The sequence below is a fragment of the Gadus macrocephalus genome, chromosome 13 (genome assembly GCF_031168955.1).
Source record: "Gadus macrocephalus chromosome 13, ASM3116895v1".
Taxonomy (NCBI): domain Eukaryota; kingdom Metazoa; phylum Chordata; class Actinopteri; order Gadiformes; family Gadidae; genus Gadus; species Gadus macrocephalus.
In genome coordinates, this window is record NC_082394.1 from 13042618 (window position 1) to 13062335 (window position 19718).

General features: G+C 42.4%; 1 protein-coding gene across 2 annotated transcripts in view; it reads right to left on the minus strand.

Moving 5' to 3' along the window:
- gnas (GNAS complex locus) overlaps positions 1–19718 on the minus strand; it is a 28148-nt gene that overhangs the window by 2444 nt on the left and 5986 nt on the right. For both annotated transcript variants that reach the window (XM_060070341.1, XM_060070342.1), the window contains 7 exons: positions 15159–15256; positions 2870–2924; positions 1907–1980; positions 1534–1592; positions 1220–1340; positions 696–826; positions 289–356 (listed from right to left, as the gene is read on the minus strand). In XM_060070341.1, coding sequence (XP_059926324.1) covers positions 289–356; positions 696–826; positions 1220–1340; positions 1534–1592; positions 1907–1980; positions 2870–2924; positions 15159–15256 — 606 coding nt within the window. The remainder of the gene's footprint in view (positions 1–288; positions 357–695; positions 827–1219; positions 1341–1533; positions 1593–1906; positions 1981–2869; positions 2925–15158; positions 15257–19718) is intronic.

Genomic DNA, 19718 nt, shown 5'->3' on the forward strand with positions numbered 1-19718 from the left:
TAGTTATTAATTTGTTGTTAAACACATATAAGCCGCCATTATGTGAATGCATTGAATTTCCAAGGAAGTTCATGGGAATAACTCTTTTTAAAGAGCGGTCAAGTACAGGAGTTGAATTAGGCTGGATCCAATCTTCGATTGCTCTTTTGTTGACTGGGTTGAGCAAATCAAAACAAGGTAAGGTAAAGCAAGGTAAAAGGCTGAGGTTTAGCGTTAAGGGGTCGGTTTCGGGTTTGGGGATAGGATGAGGGTTAGGGTTTTAACATTGTATTTAAAAATGGCTCGTACCAGAAATTCGTCCCGGATGAAGTACTTTGCTCTTGTTACGCGAGGATCCTCTCCTTGTTCTGGAATTGCTGTTGAGAGTACAGACCATTAGTACTTCATTACTGTACGTCTTGTAGTGCAGATCAACTACTGTATTAACATTGACTTGCTGTTGCTCAAGTCTGTAAGATTCCATTCAAACAGAACAGACTGAAGCCAGACTGAAGCCAGAGTACCATCAGAAGACGAAGAAGAAGAAGAAGAAGAAGACGAAGACGAAGACGAAGACGAAGACGAAGACGAAGAAGAAGAAGAAGAAGAAGAAGAAGAAGAAGAAGAAGAAGAAGAAGAAGAAGAAGAAGAAGAAATAGAAGAAGGATGATAAGAAGAAGATGAGGAAGAAGAATAACAAAAGAAAAATAAATTACCATCATCCGGTGTAGTGTAGCGTTCAAACTCAAAGAAATAATCTTCGATTTTTGATTTCCCTGCTAGAACCTTCTCTGCTAGCAGATCCTGTTTGTTCAAGAAGAGGATAACTGAAATGGTCCGTAGCCACCTGGGAAGAGAGCAAAGACAACATTTATAAATTCGATGACCCCAAGCATATGGTCCATCTACTGTCCCTGAACCTTGTATAAATAAGGAATGTTCTACTACAGCCTATACATGGATGTAGCTTTACTGAATAATAATATTTAGACGGTGTTATCTGGAAAATCTTTGGGCTTTTTATTCTGATTCGCACATTTTTATACTTTTCAAAAGCAAATTGTATTTCTAACCATGCATAACATCATGAATAAAAGACGTGTTTGTACTTTTTATTTGACCCATTTATATAGTCTGGCAAAACATAACCACTGAACAAAAACATTTTCAACGATGATAGGATCCGCGTGTGATGATGTCACTCCAGGAAGCGGGAGGACTTGTCTTCTAAACGACTTACCTATTGTTCCAGATGTTCTTGAAGAGATTGAGGGCCTCTTGCAGCCTGTTTGTATGATTGTCTTCTCTGATCACCATGTTGTAACTGCTACTGGCCACCACAAAGATAATGGCCGTCACATCTGTTTCTCACAGACACGCCGACAAACACAGACACGCACACACACACAGACACGCACAAGGAAATATTTTATAACCCCCATTGCGAGTGATGGCCTGGCCTTAACATTTACTCTTTAGAAGAAATGAGAAGGTGAATGTTGATGTATCGATATAAACATCAGCTGGGGTGGTCCGGGGCCAACTAGGCCTTACCGTTAAAACACTGGATCCATTTTCGGCGCTCATCCCTCTGTCCTCCCACGTCAAACATGCTGTTGAGCGGAAAACAGGTTGCAACAAATAAAGTGACAGCACTAGACACAATAGAGAATCCGTCATTCATTTAACAACATAATGAACATCTCACCTACGATTAATTGCAAAAAACACATCTTCTAACGAATGACATGACCTTCATTCTTACATATTTTTGAAGAGAGCTACAATTCATTAAGATATCCATACACATCTCAGTATGGGAAGAACAAATTCATTATCTATAGTCATCTGTGTTCCAGCTCATCACACCCTACGTCCCGCCAAAAAGCATTGCTAAATCAAAACATAAGTCAAGACGAGAACCCACTGGAAGTTGACTTTGTCTATTTGGAAGGTTGTCTCGAAGATCCCAGACGTCAGCACTCTGCATCTCAGTAAGTCCTGAAGGAGAAGGAGAGAAATGGGGGTCTTGAGAGTTGAACGATGCAAACACTATGGTGGATTCACAACATGAGGCTACATGTTAAAAAATGAGGAATCAAGCAATATTTATCATACAAATAAATGAATAAATGATGAGAGCTAAAGGAAGAGGATTATATCATTATTGACTTCAGAAATGTGGCATTCTGTGCAGCTACATAACATAAGCTTCTACAATGTGTGTGTGTGTGTGTGTGTGTGTGTGTGTGTGTGTGTGTGTGTGTGTGTGTGTGTATGTGTATGTGTATGTGTGTGTGTGTGTGTGTGTGTGTGTGTGTGTGTGTGTGTGTGTGTGTGTGTGTGTGTGTGTGTGTGTGTGTGTGTGTGTGTGTGTGTCTGTGTGTAGTTGTTTTGTTTGTTTGTTTGTGTATTAGGTATGCACCGAATATTCGGCCACCGTTCGGTCGAAAATGGCCCAAAACATAATGTTCGGTTTCAGCCGAAGGAGTAAAAAGGCCAAACATAATACACCGAACATTTTTAATAAAAAAATAAATAAAAAAATTTACTCATTTATTTAAAGGTACATTGTTCTTAAATTCTTGCTATAATGTCTGCTGGAATGTTAGAAAAACGTTCAGTATTAAATAAATATTTGGTATCAAATTTGTAATTGATTTTTTTTATAGAAAAGCAAGACAAAAAAGTTTATAAAGGACATTTAATTGTTTGATTTATGCAATGGTGAAAAATTAAAGCAAAATGAATGAAAAACATTAAAAGCCACATTCGGTATTCGGTTTCGGCCTTCGGCCAACTGTTTCAGTATATTCGGTTTCGGTTTCGGCCAAGAATTTTCATTTCGGTGCATCCCTATTGTGTATGTTTGTGTCTGTAGATATCTTACCTGATCACTTGGTGTATAATCACTTTGCCGGACGATATCGATTCGGTCTAAGAAGCTACAAAAGACAAAGACCAGAAGAAAAGGTTACAGAATATCATGGCAAACAACGATGAACATTTGCAGCTATACATTTTCCAGATCTATTTTTTTTAACTTCAATGCTACTTTGTGAGTTAACCATACAGTATACTCCACATACAATACAAATTAGTCATAGATACTTAAAACCTGTAGCACAATAGTAGCTAAAATGTTGTCAAACCCCCATTGAAACAACCAAACAAAACAATGTTCTTTTTTTGCCCCTTCATCTCAAGCTTTCCTATAAAACGTTGAATAAAGGTAAAATATTGGTAAAGTTTTAAGCAACAGAGAGCCAGATGATGTAAAGAAAACAAATACACCATTACCTGGACAGAAAATAATTATTGTTCAATAATTGTAAACAGGACAAAAATATTTCCCGCTTTTGGTTGTCATCTTTAAATTGGACGTCGTCTATGAGTTAATTATTCACTGTGAAAGTCCAACAGTTGTGATGTGTACGTCTATAACTGCCTACTTTATAATACACTGATTAATTTTCATTTGAAAATGATCAAAAAGTTATAACCCAAATGCACACACACAATCACAAATAGACAGTTACAATGCAGTCAAAAGAAACTGAGCAAGATAAAGATGTAAAAACAAGAACGTGTTCCTTGAAAGGCCAGCAGAGGGCATGTGCTCAGCTGAGCGCTGGGAGGAGAGCAGTCTGAGTCACCAGCAGGCAGATTGCTCTGTCAACCCAGAGCAGGCTAGTCAATGAAGCTGCTGTAGTAGTTTATGCGCTATGACGAGGAGGTGTGTGTGTCAGTGTGTGTGTGTGTGTGTGTGTGTGTGTGTGTGTGTGTGTGTGTGTTTCCTTTTTAATAATAATGATAACAACAATGATCATATATTTTATTCTATTAAAAACAAGCATGTAGTTAAGAGATCTCAACATACGATGGCTGAATAAGACTAAATAAACCTTTCATCTTAAAAAGCACAAAGAGCTTATATGGTTTTAAAATCACAGTTTGTGCCCATGTTAAGATGAGGTGCACTGGTATGTGTGTGTGTGTGTGTGTGTGTGTGTGTGTGTGTGTGTGTGTGTGTGTGTGTGTGTGTGTGTGTGTGTGTGTGTGTGTGTGTGTGTGTGTGTGTGTGTGTGTGTATGTGTTTGTATGCGTGTCTGTGTGTGTGCTGCACTATATTCAGTATGCTGCATAATACCTACTTGTGCAAGCTCTATAGCGCATGCTTTGCAAGCACAATGACATTCACCACAAATCAATTATTGAAAATCTTGTAAATCTAGTAAAACGTTTAAAAACAAGGAACGGAACGAGGGAACAAGAATTATTTTGAATTGTTCCCACTTAAACAAGAAAAACCTTCCTTACTTTGCTTTCAGTGTGTTTCAAAGCATCAAAAGCTATTGTCCTGAACTATGAGAGTGACCGACGGTATTAACGGATATCTGGGAGCTAATTGTCCCTGAGAAATGTGCTGCGAGAGAGGGGCAGAGTACTGCTCTGGTCCCAGTATCTGCAGCCTTCCTGCAGTGTGCGTGCCCTTCCGTGGTACGCTCCAACACGCACCCTGTGTGGAGGCCCTCCATCGCTGCACTCCCACACGGACCCTGTATGCAGACTCTCTTATGGTACACCCTAACACAGACCCCGTGTGAAGGCCCTCCATCGCTGCACTCCCACACGGACCCTGTATGCAGACTCTCTTATGGTACACCCTAACACAGACCCCGTGTGGAGGCCCTCCATCGCTGCACTCCCACACGGACCCTGTATGCAGACTCTCTTATGGTACACCCTAACACAGACCCCGTGTGGAGGCCCTCCATCGCTGCACTCCCACACGGACCCTGTATGCAGACTCTCTTATGGTACACCCTAACACAGACCCCGTGTGGAGGCCCTCCATCGCTGCACTCCCACACGGACCCTGTGTGCGGGCTCTTACGGTACTGTCCAACACGGATCCCGTGTGCGGGCCCCCCATCGCTACACTCCCACAGGGACCCGGTGTGAGGGCCCTCCTGCGGTACCCTCCCAGGGGGCACTACAACAGGGACCCGTATGCGGGCCCTTCTGTGGTACACTCCCACACGGACCCCGTGTGAGGGCCCTTTGGCCTGGACAGCTGGCTTGATGGTGCCGGCACTCTTTTTCTCACACACATCGTTTAGTCACTCACCGACACACACTAGCGTGCACGCCTGCACACGCAGACTTAAAATACACAGTGGTTTGGAAACATTCAAACCAGTTGTCCTGTCCTTTCAGATACAAACGGCCCCATAGCGTCAGAACAACAGCAGAGTTTCCACATTGACATGGGAACGAGGAAGGAGTTAAACAAAGGCGTTAGTTGGGGGAGCCATGTTTGTCGGTGCGACTCCAGTCCAGCGCCTCAGTACAGGCTCGAGCGCAGCCGCTCTGCTGCTGTGGTTCAGACTCTTCCCTTCGGTGCAAACATGCACCAAAGCGAAGAAATTATGTTATTTTATTATTATTGTCAATGTCCAAGCCACCTAATTAGTGTCCAGCAAAATCAGTAAGCCACACTAAGTGACAATTCACTTGTAACCGCTTAAGCTGCTAATGCTAACGACGACGATCCAAATCCATCCTAAAAAGGATTTGCTCATCGCCGCTGTGCTGGTAATCTCCCGCTTCGCATCATTACTCACTAGCCTACCCCGTTTCTGACTAATTGCGTCTGCCTTTTGTTTCGGTACAGTTGCCGGGGAAAGATGCAGGCCGGTCTAGCAGCTGCCTCTTGGGGGAGCGGAGGTATGCCGCCCCCTCTGAGACGACCAGGAATGTGGCAGGTAGGGGTGAAATGTGACAGGGGGGTTGCAGGAAGCCAGCGGCGAACACAGGAGGAAGAGGGGGAGCAAAGCCCTGGTCGAAAGACCCACTGGACGGACCAGAGACAGATTTAGACAGAGGAGAAGAGAATGTCACGAAAATAATGTAAAAAGAGGAGAAAACAAAGGGAGAGGCATAGAGAAGATTTGAGGCAGAAATAAATACAGACAAACAACTTTGGGAAGCATCAATGCCTTTTTTTGCTGTGCCAAAGTAAGTCTACCCAAGTAGGCTGGGTGGCTAAGCTAAGCCTAACTAAGATACACTATTGACTATTCTACCCAATCGCAATGCTACCGCATGCTCACCATGCGCGCAGACGCACACACACACAAACACACGGTTAGCTTGTTAGACATCAAATGCCCTATCTGTACTCTTCCTTGCTTAAACACAGCGTGTGAAACCATTTCCAAAATCACAGAAATATACTGATTTAAAAAACAGAGTGATTTTGAATTGGGCATATAACGTGAGGGAGCGGTGTATAATAGGTGACATGGCTGCTACCCCAGGGAGCAGAATACAGCTCAGCCTGTGTTTATCTTCAGCTCTGGTCGGAGGCACCGACAGACCAGAGCACAAATACACTGCTCAATTTTTAGCCACTTCTTCCTATTAATAGCAGAGGTGCCAATAATAACCGTGACTACCGAGTTGAACCAAAGAAATGGCTGGCCCAGTAACGGAACACACAGGACTGTCAAGCATTGCAGGGCAGGGTTATTCTGAGGTAGCAAAGGGCTTGATTCAAAACCTCAAAATACATGCGGAGCACTCCACTGGTTGTTAAAAATAGCCTAGTATTTATTTAAAGGGTATATACCCTGTCCTTTTAATGTTTTTTTTTTTTTAGGATAATTGTGTTGCGTTTAACCATCTTTGAAGATTATTATAAGGATTGAAAGGGTAAGTTTGGGCAATAAAAAGTTAACTATGGTTACACACACACACACACACACACACACACACACACACACACACACACACACACACACACACACACACACACACACACACACACAAATACTATTTGCTAAACACAAAACTAAATCTATAATAGTTATATAGATAATCCAATGGAGCAGTTTGAGATTGGCAAAATTAATTGCCAATCAAAACATTTTTAAGAAACTTTCCACGTACTTCAATAAAAGAAAATATATATAAATACAACATCCCTGTATTCATGGCTAAAGTATGGAAGCACTTCAACTTGTAGCTCACGCTGAAAATATCTGTTGTGTTCCCATATCAAGCAACACATTTCATTTTGCTCTCTAAAAACAAAACTGTAAACAACCGATGACACACTGCCCCACCAACCTCTACAACAACAACAAACACTCTGAATATTGTGCGAGCCAATCCGTAAGATGTTATGTTTTAGTTACAGAAAGAAATTCCCCCTCTCCAAGCGATCTGATCAGGATCCAGCCCACTAGAAGGGGCTTGGGTGTCGCTGAAAGCCCTGTGTGCCGACAAAGCAGTTCAAACTCATATGGATGCTGCCCTCCTGTTACAGCCTTGCAGGCCCATTGAAACTGAGGACAGGCTGGTAGATATCCACAACAATGCAATACAATAAAAATACTAATGTCTTTATAGGTTTGTAGAGTATTTTAGATGTTATGATTGTTGAATTATTATTTTAACAGTTTGTTTATTAAATAACCCAATTGGATTTTTTTTTTTGAATTTTTACAGTTTTAAGCTTATCGATTTGTTGCAAAAAACTGGCAACTGGAGCTGCAGTTTGCTATAACAAACTATGTCATATTTACTGAACGAGTTTAAATAATTTTAAAACTTGTTTTATAAATAATTGCCGAAGACACTTTACATAATAAAGCAAGTGACAACTTTAACCAGATTCATTTGACTACTTAAATAACTAATGTGGTAAACTTTGTGCCTTAAAAATTTCTTTCTCCTTAAGTGTTTAAGTAATTTCCTCAGTGTGAGAAATACATACAAACCCGCAAAAAAACACCCAAAACATCTGCACCTCTTTGTACAGAATCCAAGCGGCTCCACTGATCAACTAGCGACACTAACTCATGTCCCCCCCACACACACACACACACACACACACACATATACACACACACACACACACACACACACACACACACACACACACACACACACACACACACACACACACACACACACACACACACACACACACACACAAACACACACACACACAAACACACTCACGGCCGCGCGATTATGGCCCTCAAAGAAAAGTCTGAATACGTGACAATTATTTCCCATCTGGCTTGTTTTGTTTGAATTGAAGATCAACATTTGCTTTTGCTTATTATTATCTGTCTTTATTGTACTTCTTTTGCATCAAATTGTACTTATTGTGTATCGTTCTAACTCATCTCATATTCTACTTTTTCTGTTAACGCAAGTCAAATTACTCAATCATAAAATATAGAAGTAAAAGTCCTCAACGAAAAAGTTACGTTTCTTTAAACTGAATTAGAAAATTATTAAATTTATTTTCACAGTTCTTATGGTTAAACAACGGCAGCACTATTTTGGAATTGTTTTAATTGTCGAAAAAATAAATAAATCCTACAATCCCGAAAGATGTGAAAACAACCTAGATTCCTGTTTTTCTCACAGTAGAATCCGATGATCAAACCGGTTTAAAACAACAACAATAACAACATTCAACAGGGGTCACTGCCTCTATGTATGTAAATGTTTTCGCCTCGCAGTCCTACCAAGCCAACCCTTCACCAGCCGATCCTTGATCAAACACACAGGCCTGCACACAATACACATCCAGCAGCGATAGAGAGGGAGGGGGAGAGAGAGAGAGATACAGCGAGAGAGAGAGAGAGGGGGGGGGGATAGAGAGAGAGAGAGGGGAGGGAGAGAGAGAGAGAGGGGGGGGGATAGAGAGAGAGAGGGGAGGGAGAGAAAGAGATACAGCGAGAGATACAGCGAGAGAGAGAGAGAGAGAGAGAGAGAGAGAGAGAGAGAGAGAGAGAGAGAGAGAGAGAGAGAGAGAGAGAGAGAGAGAGGAAAAGAAAAGAGAGAGGAGGCTGTGTCTGACATTACAGCGCTGCTCCAAAAATAGCTCCCTGGCGCCCTGGCCTCCAGCTTGGTTGTCATGGCGACAGAACCACAGGCGCTATAAATAGACAATCAGCTCCAAATCTTGTGTGACTGGAGTGAGGCCAGAGAGAGGGAGAGACAGACAGAGAAAGACTGAAAGAACAGAAGAATGATAGGGAGGGAGGGAGGGAGGTAAGGAGGGAAGGAGGGAGGGAGGGAGGAAGGGAGGGGGTTGGAGGGGAGGGGGGAGGGGGGAGGGAGGGTTAGGAAGAGAGGGAATAGAAATACAGTGAATAGAGTAGGCAGGATGGTGGACAGGAGTAAGAACGAAAGAAACAAAGAAAGACCGAACGTGCAAAATCTAAACGAGTGAAAGACAGAACGAGAGAAGGAGTTGGCATATTTTCATTGAGGCCAATATACTTTTAGTGAGGAGATCTTTCTTGCTTGCAACTGTACATTTGCGGGGGGAATAATCAAGGTGTCCACTCAATCTGACCTGTGCTCACTTCCCCTCCACCCCAAAACCCATCTCCCTTTCTTTTCATCCCTTGGTATCCTTCTCATGCCTTCGCTCCCTCCCTCCAGAGCGATGAGTCAGAGACTCAGTCCCAGACATTTTCTGTATCTGCAGAAACGCCTGTACATCAAACACACACACAGACAGAGAGAGAGAGAGAGAGAGAGAGAGAGAGAGAGACAGACACAGACACACAGACATACAGACAGACAGAGATATAGATAGGTAGAGAGAGAAGTAAGAGTGAAAGAGAAATTGGCATAACTCGAAAGTAAGTGAAAAAATGGAGAAGTGAAGAAAAGTGTTGTGTGTTAGGGTGACTCTAGCTGAATAAACGTTGTATCATTCAATTAAAATCCCCTGCGACACAAATGAAAATACCCACACAGCAAAGTAAACAACAGTTATATATAGGTGCGTAGTCTAGTATCGAGGCTTACATTACAAGTTCAGTTGTAGGATTGAGGAACTAAAGTAGCCAACACGCTCCTTCCCAGATGAGAGGATAAACCAGTTTATAACAACGACCTTGCTCAACAAGGTCTCACTTTATAATAACACAGTCTTTTGTAACAACAAATGGAATTACCCAATAAATTCATCCCTGCTAATAACAAATAAGTATCAATGATGACAGGCAGGTAAAGGCCTGTCGCCATTGATACTTAATAATGGTGACATTTTGTGAGTCTCATTGAGCGATGAGGTGAAGGAGTGTGGACCTGTGTACAGTACTGCATGAGGCACCGCCCTAGGCCTGAATGGGCTCCCAACGGCACCAGAAACCTTACATTTAAATAAATCATCAGCAACCGATGGTTAGCGCTAGATCACGTAAGGTCAGCCCTGACCGATGTTCATATTCACTGTTCCTTGAAGCGTATATAAACTGTACACAACAATGGGGATGGCTTAAAGTAACACCAACCATGGCACATTGTTAAGACTCATTGGACAACATTTCAGAGAGAGGATTTGGCCTAAATGTGATTGGCTCAGCAACCCAACAAAGCTGCAGCGGAGCATGAAGATGAAATGTGATAGCTGGACCAATATATAAAATAAATACTGTTTTGTGCATTACAAAGTCCAGCGTTTCTGATTGCAATACTTATACTGGAACATGGCAATAGTTTTTACTTTTTATAGGTCAACAATAAACGTCAAACAACATTTCGCAACTGCAAATACTTAAAAAAAGCTTTTTCTAGTTTTGCTGTACTAGAAAGAGTTGTAGTAGAGGTCTGGAAAATTTGTTATAAGGCAATCATACGCAAAAATGAGCATGTTTTTCGGGTTTATGAAAACCGACGTGACAGGGCCTTCTCATGCCCAACTAACACATTTGTTGTCTCCAAACATCAGCGGGAAAAATAGCTACGCAGTTTGGACGTTTTCATGTCCACAGCTGAAGTCGGCCTCTCAGTGGAACATGACACGTCCACGCGTCACCAAGGACAAAAACATCCTCTGCAAACAGCCGTCAGCGGCCATAAAAAGGCACCAGGAAGTGCTATGTAAAACATCATCAGAAGTGAAGAGCAAACATGGCCGTGACGGAGCAGACCCACAGTCACGGCGCCTGCCTCTCGTCACATCACGACAGCACCATGCGATGAGCGCGTCAAACCCATCTCTACCCCGGCCCTCTTCACATCATAGTACGCAACCGATGATGGAAAAATGGGAGGTGGGGGGGAAAGCGGGACTTTCCCCTTGCTGATTCAAGATGACATGTTCAGCTAATGCTAACAACTCTTATCAATAATGCTAGTTATACATCCTCCTCCCACCCTTCCCCTCCCCAAATCGCTTGCTCATTCATTCTCCCTATGCAGCTTGCTTGGTTTAGAAATAGAACCTGCCCCCCCCCGCCCTATACACATACATCCCACCACTACCACCACCCCAACCCATCGCTCTGTTTCTCTGCTCTCCGTTTACATAAGCACAGAGAGAGAGAGAGAGAGAGAGAGAGAGAGAGAGAGAGAGAGAGAGAGAGAGAGAGAGAGAGAGAGAGAGAGAGAGAGAGAGAGAGAGAGAGAGAGAGAGAAGTGGGGGGTACTTCCGGACAGGCCGCCCAGCTCCAGCAGGATCTGACCCATAACACTGTAGCTGCTGGCTGGGTGAGCAGGGGAGGAGGTGAAAAGAAGAGGACAATAGGAGAGTGGGATGGAGAGAGAGAGAGAGAGAGAGAGAGAGAGAGAGAGAGAGAGAGAGAGAGAGAGAGAGAGAGAGAGAGAGAGAGAGAGAGAGAGAGAGAGGAGCGAAGTGTACAGTATTGAGGGTGAGGAAGGAGAGCCGAAGGAGAGGGAAAGAGGGAGGCTAGGGGACAAAGGGCTGACAGACCCCGCAACGCAGGGACAGATGTGAGGCCCTTTAGGACTGTATCATTGAAACACTTGAAGCGTGTGCTCACAACACATGCACGCGAGTGCACATAAAGCACTGGGGCACAGTGCACATGCAAAACCGTCGTAACCCATCCGTACGGGTGCTAAAACGGGCAAGAGCAGTACTACCGCAAGACTACCAGCCCCGGGATGGTAGACACCTGAGGGCCAGCCCCGCGAGGAGGACATCCCCGACCCAGATCCGCCTGCATCTGCATACAGGCAGGGTGGGGCCTGGTGTGGCACGGGGCAGTGTGCTTGAATACTATTTGTATTTATTATCTTTTATTTGCGAGTGCCGTGCTGAAGTATCATTATCTTCTTTTATTTGCAACTCATTTTCGAGCCTCACTTATTTCATTTTGACAATTGAGGCTAATTTAGACGTTAGACTGATGGACATTAGTGTAATCCCAAAATGCATCTTGCATTGAAATGATTAATATGTACTAGGTCACATATCAGTAACGATCAGAACTTTCAGTCACCCAATGTTGTCTGTTAGGCCTGCCAAGTTTAAATGTGAGGCCCCAGAAAGAACAGCTGTAGTATTTCTTGTTTGAGGTGCTACAAAGGGAAAGGCTGACATTGTTAAACAGGAGTTAAGGTGGGATATAATAATGAGGCCAATAAGGAAATTAACAATTTAACCCTTAGATAATTCAGGCTGTTGAGAGCCCTACTCTGTGTGCATCGGACACGGCTCGGACACAGCACACAAACAGCACAAAATTGCAGTTAGTATTGGGCCTATATGTTTTACAATTTGATCAACAATATACTGTATTTGGTATTATTTAATATATTGTATCTGACATAGACCGACAGAGCACACAGCTAAATGTAATATTGGCTCCATCATGACTGAAGAGATTTCGTCTTTACATCCTGCACGGATAGGCTCTCCCGTCTTTAGTCCAGTTGGGGTGGATCCACGCAATATAAACACACACACAAGCACAGTATGCATGCACATATGCTAGTTGCCGAGGATAAAAAACTCTAGCGAGCACAGCACACACTTTTTGCGCCCGATACAAAACCTTAATTTAAAGCTCTTGCGCACACACGTTGTACTTGTGCACACACGTTCTGCATGATAAAAGATCTCTTGGGGGGAGTGTGTTTATATATTGCAAAATATTTGGGCTTGGTAATTCTGTCGAGTAGAGTCACTGCACAGTGGGAGCGGTAGTCCTCTCATTGCGGAAATGAGAGGACCGTTCCGTACGACAGACTTCGGCCGCTACCTAAACCTTATTGTAATTATGAAAGAACTCCAGCAAGGAGGCCGCCCTCGATGTGACTGGTCAGTTACCGGTATTGATCAAGTAGAGCCGGTACCGGCACCTGACTCCGCGGTCGAGGGAGTCACCGTTTGCCACCCCCGTTTATAACAAGCCCATCAAACTTCTGATCAAATCTTTAATACATCAAAAATGTAATTTAATATACACTTTGTTCAGATATAAATCAAAGAATCAATGGAGAGTTGGGTGGACTTTTTGCATAAGAGGGCTGTAAAGAAAAGTGGTGGCGAACGATGGCTCCCTTAACCACAGGGTCCGATAACGACTGCAGGAATGGCTCATGGATGCACAGTCAGAATAAGATTTCTGCAACAGTCCTCCCATTTATGCATTCAGTGGGTAGTCTATTACATTATATACCTGCAGAGGGAATACACAATTACCAAGGAAAAATATTTGGCTTGGATAAGAAAAACTCACATTAACAACATATGAACAAAATTGATATCATCAAAATTAATAATTAAACTGTCCTCCGGTTATGATGACATGTCTAGCCTTGCTCTCCCCTATCACCTTGTTCACCCCCCCTCCTCCCGCAAAGAGTATTGCATCTTGTGTGCAGCAGTAGAGTTTTGTATCACACACAAGTAGAATGTTTGCGAGCAAGAGTTTTGTTTTTTGTGCAAGTAGTATTTGTGCTGGCAATTGTTTTGTGTTGTGCGTAACTATGTGTAACTATGTGTGCGAGCAAGAGTTTTGTATTGAAGGCAAATAGTATGTGTGGGAGTGCTTTATGTGCACGCACAAGCAAGTTTTGTGTATGTACCTGTGATTTATGTGTGTGCACTTGCATATTTTGCATGTACTTAAGTGCTTTATGTGGTTAGGGAAGACCCGCTCTCTCCGATTGTGTGTCTTCCTTTTTCACCCTTTCTCATGCCTGCAACCAGTATGTACCCAGTCTGTAACCAGGCTGTAACCAGCCTGTAAGCCCAGGAGGGTTGAGAGAAGAGGTAGACCATCCTAATCACATCGGAACAGAGTGCTAAACTATCACCCCCCCCCCCCCCCCCTGCTCCTCTCCCACACACACACACACACACACACACACACACACACACACACACACACACACACACACACACACACACACACACACACACACACACACACACACACACACACACACACACACACACACACACGCACACACACACACACACATGGTTACATGGCGGGTTATCTCTGCTCCAGGATTTGTAAAGTGATTAGCATTCCCCATTAATTTCCATACACATGAAACACACTTGCAATGGGTCGGTTATAAACAGCAGGGGACAACAGGGACAAATTGAAAAGGATCACCAAATAAAGAGCAGCCTCTGTCTGCTATTACATGCATAGGTCACAATTGGACGAGTAATGATCAACAGAGAGCAGCAGTCACAGACTCAGACTCTTGTAACACTCAGGGGAAAGTAGCAACTCTTATCTATAACGATAGCTACTAATGTGCCCAAAAGGGGGCAAACAGACTCCCGTTATCATGGTCAACTAGCATTGTACCTTCACAAACCCTAAATCATTTGACCTGTGTACATAAACCAGTGTCTAAAACACCCAAACAACCGATACGAAAGCTGAAGAGTGTGTGTGGGTGTGTGTGTGTGTGTGTGTACAGCCTACATTAACAAGATAGAAACTGAGTCACATGGAAAAATTGTGATTCTAATGTGCCTGCGAGAAGTGTATGTGTGACTGATCCCTAAAACCAACGCTTGTTTTCTTCATTCAGTTTGTGTGTGTGTGTTTAAAGATATACGTGTGTGTGTGTGTGTGTGTGTGTGTGTGTCTGTGTGTTGGTTAATGTTCATATTTATATGTATATATATATATATATATATATATATATGTGTGTGTTTGCATGTGTGCTTTTGTTTATATATATATATATATATAAATATGTGTGTATGTGTGTGTTTTTATATATATATATACAGTATATATACAGTATATATATATATATATATATATATATATATATATATATATATACACGTGTGTGTGCTTGTTTCTGTGAGCGTGTGCGTGTCAGCTCGTCTATTGGTGTGTGTACGTGTGACTTACTACTGTGCACAGTCGATGAGCTGGTACTCGTTGGATCTCTCCCAGCAGGCACGGACCCCGTGGTCCTCCCAGAGGATCCGGGTGTGTTCGTAGAACTCCTGGAGGGAGAAATCACAGAGACTTTGGGATCAACTTCCAATCCCATGCTCACGGGAAAACAAGCGTTGAAACGGAATACACCAGAAGAACGCCCCGCAGGCTGAGGGAGCTCACACACCTTATAAGCAACATGGTATGTTGCCAATGGAAAGGATTAAATATTGGTGGTCCACACTCCTCGGGGGAATACACCTCAATTTCTGACAGTACCTCACTACTGTTGTGCATTCAAGTAGCAATAATCCCAGATGATCAAATCAGCATGTGATTCCAAAGCCAATCATTGATTAAGCTAATTGATCAAAGGACAACGTGAAACCGAGTTACACAATTACCCAGTCCATTCACTGCCTCCAAGTGAATCCTAATCCTGTCAAGAAAAGTAACAATAATGTAATCCTGTAAAAAACAATAGCATTAGATCTTGTGGCACCAGTTAAGTATACCATAATTAACATAGTCATGGGGTGATGATGTCAATACAGCTGGTAGAGTGAATTTAATTGACAGTTCAGATCAGATCAAATTAGAAAAAAAATGTCATCCATCAAATCTCATATCAACCAATCTGAACCGCATTTTGTCATCATTACCAGATCATCCAAGTGTGGTAACTATATAAGTGGACAGCACCTACCTACACACTAGTGGTGTGTTTGATCAGGCGACTTTATGGCTGGATGATACAGATCAATTCCTAACAGCCCTCTTATGTTAACAGAGTTGCACCAAAAATTACAGTTCAGTCTCAGTTCCCACCCACTTTATATCCGTATCAAAAAATTTACCCGTGTTGTAAATTGAGTGAGTTTCACACACAGCCCAATCAAATGGTGTCAACAGACGTTTAGCCCTGGGCAAAATAATATTTTAGCTTGGAAATATGTCATACAGCAGGGGAAGTAAGATGAGATCATAGTTCCACTGAATGCCATTTATTAATAAATAAATCAAATACAACAACATCCAAACTAAGGGAACCGAGCTGTGCTGCAGGTGTTCATGGTTCATGACGACACCAGTCCAGCCGAAAGACTTGTATTGACGACATTGTCAGTATTACCCTCTACTGCGTCACATATACGGACGCAACCACTCTATATTAGCCCAGAGTTAGATACGGGCAACAGGCAGGGTTGTTATGGAAGTTTCTGTGTGTGTGTGTGTGTGTGTGTGTGTGTGTGTGTGTGTGTGTGTTTGTGTGTGTGTGTGTGTGTGTTTGAGTGTGTCTGTGTGTGTGTGTGCGTGTGTGTGTATGTGTGCGTGTCTGTGTGTGTGTGTGTGTGTGTGTGTGTGTGTGTGTGTGTGTGTGTGTGTGTGTGTGTGTGTGTGTGTGTGTGTGTGTGTGTGTGTGTGTGTGGTCGTGTGGGTGTGTTTGTGTGCGTGCGTGAGTGCGTGCATGCATGCGTGCGTGAGTGTGTGGTGGATGAGGAGGGGAGAGTTGTTATTAATGTAGTGGTGTTGATGGTGGCCATAGGTGGGGTCGAGGGAGCGGGAAGGGGTAGGGGAACCGGAGGGGGTGGGGGAGGGGGCGGTTCACACTGGAGTCTGCCGTCTGCAGTTTGGAGACGAGAGGATCTTTTTTGGAGTGGTCTATTGAGAGAGGAGCAGCAGATGAGCGGACCCTGATAGAGACGGGAAACAGAGGAGCGGTTCATTGAGTTCACCAGAGAAACGCAGAGCTTTGTACTGACACAAGGCTTGGCTGTCACTACTCTGGCCAATCGCTTCCCTTTGGTCTCCACTTGGTCCCACAGAATGCGTTTATAGACACAAATAACCCATTGTCGACCGTAAAGCTCAAGCCATGTAAAAACTAATATACTGTATACTCTGCATAGGGTTGTGTTTTTTTCTCTTATTTTAAAGAGCATGCCTTTGCCATGAGTGTCTTGCTACTGCACACATACCGCGTTATTTAAAGTTTGGCAAACCGGTCTTACTCCATAAATAGGATGGTAGATAGATTAGTATTGCGAATGGAATCACGAAACAGCATTCTAAACTCAATCGTTTTTGTGTCCTTTAACAAGGAGGTACTTAGAAGTTGGAACAAATTATTTCATCTCTCATTTAGCTCCAAGTGTTTGTCAAAACAAAATGGTTTCATTACTACAACAAACACCAATATCCAAATTAACCTTCAAACAGGGTGTATATTCTTCCTTATGCATGACATTGCCATATAAGTCAGAGTTCGTAGGCCTGACATTATGGGATAGATCCTCAAACTACACGTGAAAAATTCCACAAAGGAAATTTGTTCATTTTGGAATTGTACTTTTTCTTCTACTACTTCTACTACTACTACTTCTACTCCTACTTCTACTACTACTCCTATTACTACTACAACTACAACTACTACTACCACTGCTTCGACAAAGAATAATAATAATAATAATGCTAGTACCATAACCAAATCAAATGTGGAACAAGGCACGACAGGGACAGTATTATTTGTATGCGTTTGACTCCCTTTCTATGGAAGGCAGACGGTGAACCAGTCCAACGGGTTTCCAGGGTGGCCTTTGGCCAGAGGCAGGGAGCAGGTAGAGAAACAACATTGGGAGATTTAAGCGAGGGCAAGGCAATCCAATAACAATCACAAAATACAGAATTAATTTGTTTGTTTAACTAATTATTAAGGCCTATCCACATGAAGGAAGCAGTCAATGGAAGATGTACATTTATGCTCCTGGGAATCTTTTTTTTAGCTCCACTACAGTTACCAACATTTGGCATGCTGGTATCTCTTTTGAAAACAATAGATTGCGTTTACAACAATGCAGCAAGTCGAAATAACCAATTTGACAAATGATCAAGTAATTATAAATAAAAAATATTTTCTTGAACCTTGATGACAACGAAAGAGGCCGAGACGGTGAAAGCATAAATCCAAGGTTCAGAATGAGACAGGCCTGCATATAGGAACTTGCCATGACGCAACAATGACAATATCAGGAGAGCCTTTTGCTTACACACAAAATACACATAGTATTCACACTGCAAACTTTACTAACCCACCAAAGGTTCCAAACAGAGAGAATAGCCCTTGAGACCAACAGACCAGGTAAAGATGCAATGTCAAAGACATACCACTTAGTATACTCCTTCTTTCTCTACGAAGCAACTATATACATCGCAGTAGTTTAGGATTATTTGGGGGCACACTGAAAGGCTAATAGGCCATATTGATTGGTAATATATGGCGATAAATCCTCAGTTATAGGACTGTGTCACGATATTTCGACACACTTTATTGTTTGCATGGAGGGTTCAGGATGGACATTTCATTCTATGGCATTCTATGACACTATGCATAAATGCAAAGCTTGTGTAAGGAAAAGCACCATCTAGAGCGAGGTAGCTAAAGAACAGTGCATGGCAGGAGTGGGACTGGAGTAGATGGCCTACTATTAACTGGAGATACTCAACAACAAGGCTGAATTTAAGTTGGACATTTGTCCTAGAGGCTTTATATACTCTAAAATGTAACACTGAAGAATTCAGACATTTAGAAGTGTACATTGCTTAGGGTAAAGACACAGTCTAGCAGACAATCTACTGCTACAAAAAATGATAAAACTCCACTCTAGTTGCAAGCAACTTTTGATAAAGGCCTTTTATGTGGTACACACCAAGTGAAGCTCGAGCCGCCCCGGCCAGCTATCGAACTTCAGATAGACACAGAGCATTGTATATATTGAGCACCAAAGGGATACTGTAAGGGTTTTCTCCTAAAAGACAACCTTTAATATAAAAAATGCAATCAATAAAAATGGAAAGCCTATCACCTACAAATGGCAACCTGTTCTATGTTTTTAGAACAATCTGATAGGAAGCAAGTAATGCAACTGAAGTTCTCTGTACTTATTTTTCTCAAAGTACGGAAATTAAATACACATGAAGTTTCATCCTCGTTGTCAGTCACATACATATCCCAATGTGAAAATGTCAACGTGTCCAGCTCCGCAACTGACATCCCTTTAGCCAAGCAGCTTTGAACTTATGTGGTTGAATTCAACTTAAAGCTGCTGTAGGTAAGAGTTGAGGGTTGTTTAGAAAAACAGCAGAAAGGAGCAGGAGGGAGCAAGGTTTCGAAAAAAGACCTCCCTCTAGGGCTGCTCGATTATGGAAAAAATCATAATCAAGATTATTTTGGTCAAGATTGAAATCACGATTATTCAAACGATTATTTTTTAGTTTGAAAACATGATGTACATGTATTCAGCATGCCCCTACCAAAAACACTTTCTAACTGAGAACTTTGAAATGTTGTCTTAAAGAAAATGTTCAAATCAAATGTAAAAAATAAAAAATCTATTTTATTAGTTTTGTGATCGTTTGACACTAAAATCGAAATCAAGATGGAAATTGGATTAATCGACCAGCCCTACCTCTCTCCCAACGTTTCTACGTTAGGAGGGAGTTTTCGATTCACGTACCTGTTGGGGAAAAATG